This window comes from Micropterus salmoides, unplaced genomic scaffold, assembly GCF_014851395.1.
Source record: "Micropterus salmoides isolate LMB-PRFRI ecotype aquatic unplaced genomic scaffold, ASM1485139v1 Ms_hic_scaffold_19, whole genome shotgun sequence".
NCBI classification, from domain to species: Eukaryota; Metazoa; Chordata; class Actinopteri; order Centrarchiformes; family Centrarchidae; genus Micropterus; species Micropterus salmoides.
The window spans coordinates 6,220,538-6,237,274 of NW_024041039.1; the positions used below are offsets into that span (position 1 = coordinate 6,220,538).

General features: G+C 40.9%; 1 protein-coding gene and 1 long non-coding RNA gene across 2 annotated transcripts in view; one reads left to right on the forward strand and one right to left on the reverse strand.

Annotated features, from left to right (window-relative positions):
* LOC119910557 (neuroblast differentiation-associated protein AHNAK-like) overlaps positions 1 to 6,053 on the reverse strand; it is a 26,810-nt gene extending 20,757 nt beyond the window's left edge. The window contains exon 1 of the mRNA XM_038729225.1: positions 5,627 to 6,053. Coding sequence (XP_038585153.1) covers positions 5,627 to 5,681 — 55 coding nt within the window. The 5' untranslated portion in view covers positions 5,682 to 6,053. The remainder of the gene's footprint in view (positions 1 to 5,626) is intronic.
* Positions 1 to 16,479, forward strand: part of LOC119910558 — a 19,227-nt gene extending 2,748 nt beyond the window's left edge. The window contains exons 2-3 of the long non-coding RNA XR_005445644.1: positions 5,303 to 5,424; positions 16,461 to 16,479. This is a non-coding gene — a long non-coding RNA (uncharacterized LOC119910558). The remainder of the gene's footprint in view (positions 1 to 5,302; positions 5,425 to 16,460) is intronic.
* The last annotated feature ends 258 nt before the right edge of the window (positions 16,480 to 16,737 follow it).

The following is a 16,737-nucleotide window of genomic DNA, read 5'->3' on the forward strand; positions in this document are numbered from 1 at the left end:
CTAATGCATGTCATGTGAAGAGGTTTAACTGCCTGTGTCAGTCTCTTATCTTCTAATGCACTTAGAAGACAATTATGGCAAGAGACTCATTGTATAAAAACCTCCTACTGTATCAGGGTGTGTTGCTGCCTCAAGGTTGATCATTCAAGAGAGTTAGAAAAGCTATCAAATGACATATTATATTGATTTTTCCTTACTGGTACTGAAAAAAAAATACCTGAAACACAACCTGCACTGTCATCATATACATATATTGCTCTGACACAAGGATCAGAAATAACACCAGAGGAGATTTATCCAACAGAAAGGCAGATTCACAGCTCTGAACACACCACAGTCTGGAGTCTCTACTTCTGCCTGCATATGAACTCAAGTCTCCTATGAATGCTTATCATAAAGTCATAACCATCTGTCTGTTCAGGTTTGAGTAACAAAAAACTCTCAGAATTTCAAATACAGAGCCCATTCTGTGAAATCAAACAGCACACCTACCTGCTGCTGTTGTTAGTTCAACACCTGGAAATAAAACAAGGTGTTAATAACACGCTGTCCAAACTGTCCGTGAGTGTGACTGCCAAAATGCCCAAAGTAATTTGTTCAGTCTCAGATGGACAAAGGAGGCGGGACACTTTTAGGTTGCAGCATACCTTGGGTGTCACTCCCAAATTGAATAAAGTGGTTTCTACAGGTCCTCGTGGTGACTTTTGTTCTGAGACTTAACTCTTTGCACCACATATTCCTTAAAATAACTTTACATTTAATAATCTTAATAAACTAATGAAGGTGAAGACCACCCTACTTGTCAAGTCCACCTTAAACAACACATTTTGAACAGTTTAATTTATAAAATAAAACGTAAATTAGTGGAACCACTAAAACTTACAGAAGGCTTTTTCCACTGCAGCAAAAAGTAACTGAGAAACGTAATCAGTCTTTCTACATTAACAACCCAATAACAAACCATTCCTGTAATAAGTCCTTTAAAATATCAATGATATGGGCATTTTTTGTAAGTCTTTTGGTAACTTTAGTTGAGATTAAAATATCTAAACAGCTATTGGATGGAATGACAAATTGTACAGGCATTCATGACGCTGAGTCCTACTGACTTGAGATGCCTTAACTTTCCCTCTAGAAAAATGTGTTTTGGTTGGTAGTTTAAAGGGTAACTTCAGTGTTGTTTCAACCTGTACCTTATTTGCTCATGTTTGTGTGTCTGTGTGACTAATTGGGGACAATTTCTTTTTAAACTGGTCTAGTATTGAGATATGAGCGCACTGCAGACAGGGCCGCAACGTAATCCTTGCCACTGACTGGCTCAGATGTTATTGTAAGTGTCTGACAACATTATGGAAAGGATCCCTACAGAGAGAGACCTAAACCCCTTTGTTTAACAAGAAACACTCGCTATATCACTCTCATCAAAGCCACTAGACTCCTTTGATAAAAACATTCATTTTACCTCACGGGAGTTGCTGGTCTACTGCTGCCTCGGTCGGTTAGTTTGTGTTATTGTGTGACATTGGTATTTTGCACACAATTACACATGCAAACTATAACCGATCAAGGCAGCGGTGGACCAAAGAGGTAAAATAGAGCTTTTGTCAAGGGAATTTGGTGACGGAGAGCGTTATTACAACAGTTTCTGGTTAAACAAAAAGGATCTTACACTGTAGGGATCCTTCCATTATGTTGTCAGACTCTTGTAATAACAATCTGAGCCTGTCAGTGGCAAAAACGAGCACTTTTGTGGACTTTGATTAATTTGAGTACTCCGCAAGAATTGCATTGCAGTACCTGTGCCACTGCTGTCAACTGCAGCACGCTCGCTCAGTACTGGACCAATTTCAAAAACATACACACAGAAACATAAGGAAATAAGGTTGAAAAATGCTGAAGTTACCCTTTAAAGTCTATCTCCAGTCTTATCTTCACATCTGGACAGTACACACAAGATGCAGTTGAAACCGTAACCAGCTGTAGACCTATCACTTTATGCATCAGTCCCCTTGCACAAAAAACTTTCAAATATGTTAAATGTGCTTCTTTAAACAGGTGAAAGACACGCTGAAAGAGAAGTATGTATGTTTCAGCCATAACAAGCTGATTAGATGGAGGAGACACACCTAGAAACAGGAAGCAGTTTGTCATTGAAGGAGTGAGATGGAAAAGAAAAGTGTGGAGGTTTTGCAGAGATATTGATATTCAAGTCTGACAACTGTGTTACATCTCATAAAATGTTTTTCACCGAGTTTCTGAGAAACTATTTCTTGTTTTACACAACTTGTTTTGAAAGTGGGTTTACAGCTGCACCTTTCCATTTAGCGGTAAATTATTTACAACAAAGTACAGTGTCATATTTTAAATTTAATTGTATACTTTGCTGTGGTGCAAGGAGGCGTGACTGATCCAGTGTGTCTTCAAGAAGTTAAGCTGAACAGAATTAGATAGATTTATTAAATTAACCAGAGAGCCTGGGCTCTTCAAGGCAGAAAACTGTCGTGTCGTGTCTCAAGTACACAGCTGCTGGAGTAGTCAGTAGGCATCAATGTGTGTAGTGAGCTTTATAGAGGATCATGACTATTAGTATGTCTTATGTTAGTCACCACTTCATCCAGGCGGATGTTCAGTGTTCCTTCCCCAATAACTGGCAGTGCACATGTAGAAACCTCCTTTCTCAAATATTTGTCATGTGGGCGCTGTGGAGGGCCTGATAACAACTCTCACTGCTCAAATTGTCTAAATAAAATCATATAGTAGACCTATTTACTTGTTTGACGTGTCATAGATCAGATATTGTAAATATTCATAAAGCTGTAATATTCTAATTTGACTTTGATGGCAATATTCCGCAGATGTAAGCACAAGCGGTTGATGCTGAAGTCTTTTGTGGTGCAGATCCTGCATGATTCATATTTGGGTGCAACTGCAGCTCTGGATTTGGGTGTGGCTCATCCTCATGCTTGTGCTGATAAAGAATGAGGCTTATAAACTACAGCGAGTCTGCGACCGTCTGCTTTTAAACAACACTAATGTGGGCAGTTAAACTCATCTGTCGTGACACAATGCTATGTCAGTGAACCTCTCATACGCTCACCTGTTGTCATTGATTCATATCACAAGATCTTACATAAACAAAAACTGTTCTAGAAATATAAATAGGTTTGTAGATTTACTCTTGAAAAACTTATCTGAACTTATCTGTACTGTGTTAGTTGCCTTTCCTCATCTCTTACGTAACCACCTTCTGCTCCAGTTTATGTTTCCTGTTGAAAAGCACCTGGAAGGCTCCCTGAAGCTCCCTTCTTCACTAAACTAATATAAGGTTATGCAGCTCATTATTTGTGCTCTTGGATTTGGATTCAGCTCAAGTTTTGTGTAATAGACAGACACAAGCTCCTTTCACTGGAAGGCAGTTTCTTTGGATCCAAGTTATAATAAGATTTGAGTGAAGGGAAAAAAACAGAATTAGATTTTCTACATGGGTTGTATGAACATGAGACTGCAAAAGCGTATGCTTTCAATATATTAATTTGCTGCAGCGAGACTTAGCACAACTCTGGAATTCGTATCTTAATCGGCCTGTTTTCCCACGAATGCGATTACAGCAAAAACACTGAGATATAATATTATTTCAGGTCAGCAACCTACACCTGGGTTGGACTGTGTTTGCAAACACTTCTTAGTGTTTGTTTTGCCTCACATGCCTGCAGCACCAAGTGACTTAAACGTGATTTATTTGAGGTACTTGAATTAAGTTGTTTAATTTGTACAAAAAAAAGATAGATTTATTTTTAATTTCACTGATGATACCTTTTAGCTTGTAAAACCATGTTAATAGAGTCTATATAACCTGCAGTGTTTTTTTTCATTTAAAGCACTTATGTTTTTAAAAATTGATTTCAAGCGACTCCGTCTGGGTTTAAGTGTTCTATAATGGACTAAAAGATGTTTCAGAGGTCTTCAATCTATGACAAAACATGAAAATCTCAGTGAAAATTGATTAAATACAAAAAAGAACAAAACTGACAAAAGCAAACGTCTGTTTAAACTTTTGGTGAGCCTGGAGCCCCAATTGGTCAAACAAAAAGTATAAAATAACATCCACCTGGCTGATGCTCCAATCAGGTTAAAACAAATGCTCTGATTAACTCTTTTCAATAGCTACACTTACAAACTACTCAAGGGTGTGATATTGATTTAAGAGCAGGAATTGTCTGACTGAGGCTGATGGTTCGTAATGTATTGGGATCGTCTGCTTTCGGCTCCACTGCCGAGCAGCTCAGCCACTCTGTCTGGCTCCCATCCTAGCAGTAAGTTGAGCTCTCTCTCTCTCTCTCTCTCTCTCTCGCTTCTTATCTTTCTGACCTTGAGCATCATCTGAAGCCTCTCAGAGCTACACACACCTCTCCATACCTTAATGCAGATATAATTAAAAGCAGCAGCAGGGGTAAATGAGGACAATTGAGGGAAATGGAAAGAGGCAATGTGGAAACACAGCCAGTATTATTTTTATATTGTACCATATTAATGGTTTACCAGACAGCAGATCATCAACATCAACCTGAGCACTTGCCTCAACATAAACTAACACAAGCTACAACAATAATATGTCTTTAATATTATTTATCACATTGCAAATACCAGTAAGAATCTTTTTGGTTTTCTCCTGAATCCTATATCATCTGTCATGATGCAGCGATTTCTTTGGCTCATTTTACAGTTTGACTTACTCCTCCTTGGTAAGAACACCCACAATATACCGGAAGACATCCACTAACCGTAAACAACTGATTCAAGATTACAACCAATTTGCAAAAGTTTCACACAAATTGCGCGACTATGTTTTGTGCATACATACCTATACGTGATTGGATATGGTGCGTTTACATGGCGTGCATATATTGAATTAAGTTAGAAGATCATCAACATCAATTTGATGTAACCATGAAGATAAGATCTGATTCCATTAAACCCTAGAATTAAAATAGTGAAAAATGAATCCTGGGATGTGTCAAGCTTAGGTTTTAGAGCTTTCAGCATCCTAAACTTTGAGAAGTTTCATTATTCCTCAGGTTACTACAGTAAAACTGATGCAAGGTTACAGATAGTAACGCTTCCCGATTTCACAGCTGCACCTTTAAAGCTTAGATCTGGGTGCCAGTGAAGGTATTGTTAATTTTAGGACTACTTCTGTTCCCACATTTCATCTCCCTTTTTCATCTTTACCCCGAGGAAGTTTATCCTTAGCCACTATTTTAGCTGATATCTGCTTTGCTAACTGAGTGTGTTTGCCTTTCAGCCTCTGCTTCAAAGACACAGCAGGAGGGAAACAGGAGATGTGCAGAGCTGCCTGACATCCTTGATGATGACATCTTCAAACACTCCCCTGCACTCTGCAGACACACCCAGCACTCACTGCAGGTTAGCAAGACAACGCAGCATCAGCACCAGCTGTCTTACACTCACTCAGTTTCTCTCTCCATCACAAACACACACACAGACGTAATCTCTCCCACTGCACTACTGAACTCTGCTGCTGAATCTCTGAATTGCTCAGGGGAAAACAGCGCAGAGAAAGTGATAGAGAAAGGGAAGCAGAGAGAGCAAAGAGAGCAATGCCCACCCGTCCCTGAGGCGGCGTGCCAGTTGGGGAAGGCCAGGTGGAAACAGTCGCACATGATGGCAGTGGTGGTGGAGGCGGCGGCAGCAAAGATGAGGTCCTGGGCCGGGCAGAGAGGGAGGGTGGTGGTTGTGGAGGATTAAGCAGGTGCTGCTGCTGCTGCTGCTGCTGATGTCGCCGCTCCCGCCCCCCCCCCCCCAGCTAGTCCTGGATCAGCCTGTGTGTGCAGGTCGCCAGTCGCAGCACAGTGAGGGATGAATTGCACAAATAACCAGAGAGAAAAGAGTGAGAGAGCTTGCTGCTGCCTTCTCCGCTCTCAGAGCCGTCCACTGAGTGAAGGAAACTCCCTCGCCTGCCCTGTAAACATGGACCTCCAGCGCAGCACGCTAACTTAGTTATGGGAGGAGCTGCCCCCTCCTCAACACACACAGACACATCCCTCAGTTCTCCTTCTACTCCTCCTCCTCCTCTTCTTCCTCTCTCCTCTGTTCAGTCTCATTGATTGTCCTAATCGGACAAGGACAATCACGATGTCAGCTTCTGGCTCTAGCAATAACAGGAGGGGGGGAAACAGTTTACTGACATGGAGCCATAACTCAATTTGACGCTGTGTACACTTTTAGTTTAAAACCCCTCATGGTGGACAGGGAGGCCAGATGATGAAGATTTTATCTGGGAACGCGTGTAAACCGATGCAAATCAAACTGAAACAGCACATGTTGCCAGTCATGTTGGCCTGTGAGGCTGATAAAGTTTGGTTTTCAGGTCAAGGAAAGCAGATGAGCAACCACAAAAGTCAGTTACAAGACGATTCATGTTTCAAACTGGCCTCTTGGAAGACTTGATCCAGTCACATTTACAGTCACAAAGATATGATATGCATGTAGCTCACTAACAAACAGTGTAAGGCATCTAGTGTACATTACACTGTGATGACATAGAAAATACCAATACAAACAAAAGTAGGTTCTAATGTAGGAATCTGAAAATTAGCAACCTGGGAGCAATGAAACCTGAGTGAAATACAATTTACATTAGTCTGTCTTACATTGTTATCTTGTGATGATGAGAAATGCATCACCAGGTGTTTTCATATTAGTGTTACAGTATTTTTCAGGTGGATTATTGCTTTAACAGAGGCCAGCTTGTCCTGAAATCCTGAAACAACAGACTCATTAGGAGACCTGTCTTTCCCTGTAACAGGTTGAAAATGTGAAACCGGGTATATCTTAGTGATTCAGCCTCTGCATCAGTAATGTCTTGAAGGCCAGATGGTCACAGAAGAGACGGAACAGGTTAAGAGCTTTTCAAAACTGGGCAATTAAGACATGGCTGCTGACCAAAAAGGGTCTGTAACTCAATCAGGAGGAGGTTTCTAATGTTACCCAGGTGGTGGTTTGCAAGATGACTTCCGTCAAAATGTTGCACACATGCACTCTGTCAGCATCAGGATTTATTAGAAAATCTATTTGGATGTTTTACCTGCCTGCTGGCCAATTCCCCACAAGTCTGAACAAATCATCGCTGCACTCTAAATGTCTGTGGGTGCGCTTGTGTTTGATCGTCAGTGCTAAGTGATGTTTGGACCTGAGAGTGAAGCTAGCACTGCATTAGCCATGTTGGGACGAGCACTCAGATCAATACAGCAGAAATGCAAGGCAGCGTTATGGTGTGACAGGCAGCGCAGGTATCAGGTAGATTGTATTATCCAGGGCATGTTTCTAATATGTGTTTGTCTTCAGCTACATTGTTTGTGTGCTCAGTAACTTAAAAGGAACAACAAAGCAACTATGAAAACACGAGTGAAGCAATATTTCCAAATCATACTGCTCTGGATGGGCATGTCTACACCAGAAGGACAAGAATAATATTACCAGGTATCAGGACAGGACATTTTAGGCACATTTTCAATCTGTGCTTTCTGCAGCATGCAGATACTTTCCGGTGATGCAGCAATTTAATCTGATAAAACAAAATGAGCCATTATTCAAATGTGAGTGAATTTCACATTATAAACTGAATCACACATCAGTTAAACTAATTTAATAATATTTTTGTTCCAGCTCCCTTTTTTGCTTATCACAACTCACAATATTTGTAATTTTCTAAATGTTCTTTTTTTTTTTTTTTAAATCTGCGTTTAAGTCAGAGCAAATCCCGACAAATGAGATAATCTCTTTACATCTTTTCTCTTTCCTTCTTCTTCTTGGCTGTGAGCGGACGAAGTGACACAGCATTTAGTTTTGGCACAAGTTCAGAAAACATTTCTAAACCTAAATCAATTTCTGGCTGGAGAGAAAAAGGAGAAAAAAATAACTGCAGCTGCATTCTTTGTCATCTGTGCGGAAAGGACATGTGCCATCACATTTAGGCTTGTTGTTTATTTTCTGATCTTATACATATTAAATTAGATTTTTTTTAAAGCATTTATCAAAAAGCATGTTTATATGAGAATGCTAGAAGACACGAGTCAGAACAATCAGTACCAATATCAGGAAAACGCAGATTTTGCTGTTCTGTGGTTTGTTGTTTATCCTTCTCAGGTAACATGTCTCATTGTCCTTCAAAAGTCTTACAAAACCCCTATTCATCATGTGTATGATTATATTATGATAATATGGCAAAACAAAACACTTAAGTGTTATATTAAGATTGAATCCACTTTCTTTTTGTTTGCAGACAGATAAAACGTCAACATAAAAACACACACAATAGCTAGTCAAATTTCTTAGTAAACATCTGTCCAGCAGGTTCTAATCAATATTAATTCTCTTTAAGGACACATATATTACATATGTGAGAGTAAAACCTAGCAGTAGACTAAGTTATGGGCGTAACATTATCCAGGAATTGTTTTTAAAAGCCTAATGTTATCTGCGCCCTGTCATACATGAAACAGTTTTAGCAGCTGGTATAGTTATTAGTGACTTAACTGATCATGTTGGGACAGAAGAGTCTTTTAATTTACTGTATGTCCATTTCATGATGCTCTGTTTGTGATATCAGAAGCTGAGGTGTATAACTCGTAAACGGACAACACGCGCAGCTTATTGAATGTAATTTGCTACACCTTGTTACCTGTTTTTGATGGCTTTACCAATACCCCCCACTGTGCATTCTGCTGATAATGTTAAACGCTACTGCCAAACTAGACGCCTGTATCCTGTGAGCCAAGTTTTCCATTCGATTTTCAAAGGAAGTCTGGAAAGCATCTTACCAAGCATTAATTAAGACCAGAAAGAAACATATTGCATCATTTAGCTTCTTTCTTCTGCATCTCCAAAACTCACAATCAAAATTAGGCATTGTAAAAATAAAATATACAATTTCATGGATCGTGTCTGTCCACAGTTTTGCCAGGCTAACTACATATTGCTAAAGCTAAATTTAAATATCCCACACCATTTAATGTACTTGATCTACATGACCAAAAAATAAGAAACAGTCTAACATTTTATTTTAAAACAGAAATGGATGATAAATTTGGTACAAATCACACTGCAACAGATTCCTAAAAGCGGCATTAATTGATTTTGGCCACTGGTCCAGCAGAACAAGCTGTAAACACAACACTATCATATGATCATCTTTTAAGTTGACATGGCGAACTTGTTAGCAAACAGTTGCTTATTTGCACGTTGAGCAGACACGGAGCAGCAAAGGTAACATATTATCTCGTTATAAAGTTAAAATGGTGAACATGTTAACAAACAGCTGCTAAAACCAAACATGGGGCTGAAAGATGGGAGACAAACGCTCTGTAGAGGGGAACTGTAGAGGCAGCTGATAATTACATTTACATACATTAATTACATTAAACATATTGATTAGTGCTACTTTAAAGTCCATGACGTAAAACTACTGTAACAAGTATAAAAAGTCAAAGTGACTTTCTCCACTAAATGTGCACCCACATCAAGCTGAATAAAACATCATGAACAAGAAACCAGTGTCAGCTTTTCCTATTCCAGATGTAGCAGTTTAAAGGTTTTCTTTGCTTGTTTTGAAGCAGTGCTGATGGATTTGTTGCCGTTAACCTGCGGTGAGGTGCGCAGCCCCATGTGAGAACTTTGACTGCACTTCATATCCCAGAGAAATGCAACCTGACGAGCTTTCAGTTCCACACAACACACTGTGAAAAGCAAACCTGATGGTCCCAGACGAGACCGCATCACATCAATGGAGCCTTATAATACATAAGGACACACACACAGACAAAGTATGCAGGCACATATCACAGACTTTATACTGTTCTATTGGAATGTGCTTGGATGAGACTTTAAGGGATTCATACGCTCTGCTGGAGTCACGCTGATTTTAATTCAGTCTCAGGGACACTCAGGCACTTTATGTTTATCAGCAGAGGGCACAGTAGTTTATACACACATGTATAAACACTTCCAAATTTGTCCATCTTGTAGATGTCAAGATATATCAAATGTTTCTATATACAGTATATATAAAGTGAAGGTAATGTCAATCTGCCGGTCGGTCGTTCCACCACTTTGGACAACTATCGGATGGGTTGCCATGAAGTTTTGTCCCTGGAGAAGGAGTGATTATCTAACTTTTTCTCTTACGCCACCACCAGGTCAAAGGTGTTATTTGTCTAGTGAAATATCTTCTAAATGGACAAAGTTTGAAACACACAAAATGGTTCCCCAACTTGCCCTACTGACTTGGTGATCGCATGACTTTTCCTGTACCGCCATCATCAGGTCAAACATTTTAGTTTGTCCTATACTTTCCAAATATCTGGTCATAAAACCATCAGCCTCAGCCGCACTTTGTGTTTGGTGCTAATTAGCAAATGTTAGCATGCTAACATTTTAAACTAAACTGGTGAACTTGGAAGACATTATACCTCAGCATGTTAATATTGTGAATATCAGCATTGATGTTAGCATTTAGCTCCAAGCACTGCTGTGCCAAAGTACAGCCTTACAGCGCTGCTAACGTGGCTGTGGACTCTTTGTCTTTTGCTAATATTTCAACTATAACTGAGCAGCATTATACAAAAATACAAACAAAGGAAATCACATTTGTTTTGATTCATTGCTTATGATGACATTGTGTCTTATAGTGTTGCAGCCGTTCTGAAAAGACACACTTTCAAAAGATGAATTTCGGAGGGTCAGTGTTGGTGAACTCTCCATTTGAGTGGCCTCATCTGCAGTAGTAGTGACATAACAGGAGCAAAGTGGCGGTTTTCATTCACAGCTTTACATTCAGTGATTAATAAGATTTAATTTGGTCATCTTGGTGATGCTGTTTTTTAAAGATTTATTTGGGGAACATTTTGATTTTATCAGATAGTTGACAGTGGAGAGATATTTGAGGTCATGGCAGCAAAACCCCAATGGTGTCATGGAAACACCATGACACCATTAGTTAATAAAACCACTGTTTGCATTCTTTTCATTATTCTCCAGGTTGCTCCTCCGGTGGGAAAATAGTAGCATCCAGTCATTGCCACTCTCAAAATCAAGTATCTTGGATTTTAAAGTGTACTTAATTGTCATTTCTCAATTGTGAGCATATAAGTCAGTATGAGGCAAAACACAGTACAAAAAGCAGGTGGGGATTTTCATCATCCTCGTGCTTTACACTCAGCAGTGTTGGAAATTAATTATGTCTTCATGCACACAACGTGATTTCATTCTCCACGGACATGAAAACTTACCGAAGGTGGACAGAAGATTCATGCTCAAAATGCTGCAAGGACATGCTTTGACTTTGAATCATTTGAAATGCATTTCTTTATGGTTGGATGGATTTATTATTCACTCACTCTGAGTAACAGTTTATCACGCGGCTTCTTCATATTGTTGCACCACAGAAACCAGATTTATAGTAAAATATGTGAAGTCAGTCATGATACAATTTTGTTGAATATAGAAATAATTTATATTTATATCTCTTGTTCCATATTTGTTTCAAGTGAATCATGGTCTGTTCTGCATTGTTCATATTTATAGGAAGTACCACTACAAGTGCAAATACGGAAGCTGCTCACCAGCCTGGTAACATTTTATCATTGTTCATTTCTCTACCTTAAGCTGTCTCCAAAGGCGTTTCAGAGAATTTTGCAGTACATCCAACCAGCTTCACAACCGCAGACCACATGTAACTACACCAGCCCAGGAACTCCACATCCAGCATCTTCACCTCCAACATCGCCTGAGACCAGCCACCTGGACAACTGTTGCAACAATCGGTTTGCATAACCAAAGAATTTCTGCACAAACTGTCAGGAACCGTGTCAAGGAAGCTCATCTGCATGCTCGTCATTCTCATCGGAGTCTCGACCTGACTGCAGTTCGTCATCGTAACCGACTTGAGTGGGCAAATGTTCACATTCGATGGCATCTGGCACTTTGGAGAGGTGTTTTCTTCACAGATGAATCCCGGTTTTCATTGTACAGGGCAGATGGCAGACAGCGTGTATGCCGTTGTGTGGGTGAGCGGTTTGCTGATATCAATGTTGTGGATTGAGTGGGCCATGGTGGCGGTGGGGCTATGGTATGGGCAGGCGTGTGTTATGGACAACAAACACAGGTGCGTTTTGTTGATGGCATTTTGAATGAGATACCATGACGAGATCTTGAGGCCCATTGTTGTGCTGTTCATCCACGACCATCACCTCATGTTGCAGCATGATAATGCGCCGCCCGATGTTGCAAGAATCTGTACACAATTCTTGGAAGCTGAAAACATTACATTTCTTCAATGGTGCCTTCAAGATGGCGCCGTGGAGGATGGCAGCCTCTGGAATACGCTCCGTAGTGCTTTTTGTGTTTTTGTTTATTAACCCTGTTTTCTGCCGTCCCTCTCTGGTAACATTTAGCAGAGAAGAGCTCTTAAACAACGGACAGCTCTGTTTGGGATCTACTGGAGACGCTGAAGGGGAAAGCGTGCTGGCACGCTGGTTAATCTGAGACAGCGGGGTGTTCGCACTGCATTACCTTGTATCCACCTGGCATATGTCCACTCTCTGGCCAACAAAATTGATGAACTGCTGCTCCTCAACAGAACTAACTCGGACTTCTGCAGATCTGCCGCCCTCTGTTTTACCGAGTCCTGGCTCACCAAGCACATCCTGGACAGCGCACTTCACTTCTGGGATTTAATCTGGGCGGATTGCGTAACAGAGTTTATGGGGAAAAAAGGGGGGAGGGGGACTCTGTCTCTACATAAACAAAGGTTGTTGTACAGATGTCATAATGTTGAAGCAATCATGTAGCCCTCACTTGGAGACCTTATTATTAAACTTTAAACCTTTTTATTCACAGCTGGAGTTTTCCTCGTTTGTTCTGGTCACCGTTTACCTGTGTTAGTGAGGCGTTACTACACATGGCCGGACTCCCTGCTCATTGTTCTCAGGGACTTTAACAGAGCAAACCTCAGCCATGAACTTCAAAAGTACAGGCAGCATGTTAAGTGTCCCACCAGGGACACTAACAGACTGGACCACTGCTACACTACATTAAAGGACGCCTATCGCTCTGTTCCCCGTGTATCCTTAGGACTCTCTGATCACTGTCTGGTTCATCTTATCCCCACTTACAGGCAGCGACTGAAATCTGCTAAACTTGTTGTAAAGATTGTGAAAAAATGGACCAACGAGTCAATGCACATGCAACAACCAAAAACCCTGGTTCACAGAAAAACTTCTTCAGACCAAAGAGGAGGCCTTCAGAAGTGGGGACAGAGACCTGTACAACCAGGCCAAGAACACACTGACTAAAGAGATCAAAGCAGAAAAGCTAGGAAACAGCTTCACAGCCAGCGACCCTGTGTTAGTGTGGAGAGGCCTGGAGATACTCACTAACTACAGGAGACCATCCCCCAACTCTGCTGGTATTCCACGACTGGCTGACGAGCTGAATGGTTTCTATTGTAGGTTTGAGAAGCCCACAGTCACACCTCTCCCCCACTCCAACACCATCTTCAAACAGTCACCTTCCCCCACTGCCACGGTTTCTGTGTCTTGTTAAGTTTTCAGATTTTGAGAAAGGAGAAGCTTGGTCCAATTGTAAGGATTCACAGTTTCTAGTCAAGTCCTAACAGACTGAGCTAAAGCCACCTCCGGCAGTGGACTGAAAAGCTGCTTCTCCTCCCAGATCCACAGCTTACAGTCTCGATTCTCACAAAATGGCGGGTCCTTTTTCCTCCACATTGATTAGGTCCATAGTCATTGGTTGTTTGGTTGGTTTCTTCGTCACCCAATAAGGAAGGCTGTACCATTATTGTATTCATTACTTTTGGTCAGACAAAAGTGCGCTGATCCCAGACGTGAAACCCCCTTCAATTTACAGGAATAAACACTCTTTTGCTCTAAACTAATCATAGAGAACAACAGGGCTTGTCCTAAAAATGGTTGACACCCTATCTTTAGTGTCAATGAAACAGTTAAAACAAAACAGTCCTTCTGGCACTACACAAAGAGGTGTCAGTTTTCTTCACATTACAAAGAGGATACAAACAATGGTTTAATCAACATTCTGATGCAATCATCTGGCCTAAAGTCCAGCAGTTTATATTTTAAAGAAAACAGAAAACACTGAAATACATTTGGTAAAAAATGTCAGCTTTGTTGTAACTTTTTAAATTCTACAGTCTCCATCCTGCCTGAAAATCTGTGCAGACCAACTGGCCTCCGTCTTCACACAGATCTTCAACAGATCACTGGAGCTGTGTGAAGTTCCCGCCTGCTTCAAACGCTCACATCATCAGCACCAAACTCACCCAGCTCACCGTGCCAGCCTCCACCTGTCAGTGGACCAGTGACAGGAGTCAGCAGGTCAGACTGGGGAACATCACATCCAGCACCCGGACAAATAGCACTGGCGCCCCCCAGGGGTGTGTGCTCTCCCCACTGCTCTTCTTCCTCTACACCAGAGGTCACTAATAGGCGGACCGCAGTCCGGATCCGGACCCAGCCGCTGTCCTCTCCAGACCCGGACCTACAGCCGATTTATTATTGAGAATTACTACCTCGTGACGGAGCGTTTCTTTTTTTTTACCTGTGCAGCTTTTCTAGCATTTACTGTACTGGTTTAGCGGACCAGGAAACTCACAGACCAATCGCATGTACTCCAATCGTCTCATGCAATGCTGCTCAGCCAATCAAATCTATGCATTCCGACAGGCATAGCGAGTCCGTGAGTTCAATACACCGGAGATGTTTTGGAAACACACAGGGAGAGAAAGCAAAAGAGAAAAGAGATTTCACATGGCTTTTAACCAAGAATGTACAGATTTTTACATGTACATTCCTCCCACGGGCAGTTCAAAACTAGAATATTTCATATATCTCCAATCCTTGCTGGCAGGACAAGTTAGAGTTCACGTTTCTCACTGAACAAGAGAAAGTAGGAAAGTGGTAACTCAATAAGAGGGAATGAAAGAGAAGAGGGCATTATAGCTGTTCATTTGTTAAGATGTGTTGAGTGTAAATTGGTTAAGACTGCACTTCATCACTTCAAGCTACACTTTTATTTATTTATTTCTGAAATTAAGCACTTTATTTTAGTTTACTTAAATTTAGAATTTATTATTAGAGCAGTTATTAATTCTTATCCCCCCAGTTTGATGTGAAAACTGAATACTATTGAAATATTGTCAGTTGTTGACTAAAAACACCATCCAGTCTGTACCTCCATCACTGGTTTGGATCTGCCACCAAAAACGACAGGAGCAGACTACAACAGACAGCCAGGACTGCAGAAAAGATTTCTCCATTCAGGACTTTCCAGAGTCAGGAAACAGGCAGGAAACATCACTGCAGATCCATCTCACCCCGGACACAACCTGTTCCAACTTCTGTCCTCTGGTAGGCACTACAGAGCACTGTACGGCCATGCCATCGCTCTGATGAACTGCTGACTCAGACTCACAGCAATTCCTGTTCAATAACCCAGTAAATCTGTTTCTAATCAGCCACCTGTTTACTGGCTACCACCTATTATTGATTCATCACACTCTATTTCAGAGCTGTTCATACTGTTCATATTGTCATTTTGCATATTGTAAATACTGTATACCAAATCCACCTACCTCAAGTACATAGCACCTGCACATAATACTTATTTATTCCAGCATCTTTTGCACTGTGCTCCATCACTGTGTACATGTATGCTTGTATGTGTATGTGCACCTGTATATCACATCCACCTCCAACATGTACATAATAATAACAACAATAATGGTAATAATAATTTACTCCTGCATCATTTGCACTCTGCTCATTGGACTATTGTCTCAATCTGTCTGTTCCTCGTATGTGTACACATACCTGACAATAAAGCTGATTCTGATTCTGATACTCATCGGACATGTCACCCATTGAGCATGTTTGGGATGCTCTGGATTGCTAATATCCAGCAACTTCGCACAGCCATTGAAGAGGAGTGGACCAACGTTCCACAGGCCACAATCAACAACCTGATCAACTATGCGAAGGAGATGTGTTGCACCGGGTGAGGCAAATGGTGATCACACCAGATACTGACTGGTTTTGGGACCCCCCCCCCCCATACAGTGAAACTGCACATTTTCGAGTGACCTTTTATTGTGGCCAGCCTAAGGCACACCTATACAATACCCATGCTGTCTGATCAGCATCTTGATGGGCCACACCTGGGAAGTGGATGGATTATCTTGGCAAAGGAGAAGTTCTCACTGACACAGATTTGGGAACAATATTTCAGAGAAATTGGCCTTTTGTGTACATACAGAAAATCTTAGATCTTTGAGTTCAGCTCAAAGTTAAATTGCGTTTATAATTTTGTTCAGTGTATGTAAAATGACTGTTTTTCCCTTACATTGTTTTAAGCTTCAAACATTCTTCATATCAAAGAGGTGGACTTGAGACTGGATGGTTGTTGGTCCCTGCACAGACAGGTAAATAAAAATTTATTCCATCAGTTTGTTGGCTCTTTCAGCCACTAATTGTTTGTGAGCAAAGCAGCATAGACTGGTATAATTGTGAAACAGGGCGTTTCAAAGGGATTCCCCAGGATAAATAAAATACCTGGAACTGTTTTTATAGTTGAGGTTTGTCCACCGTCTTCTCTGCTTTTGTGCTGTGTAAGTCATTGTGTAGATTACGA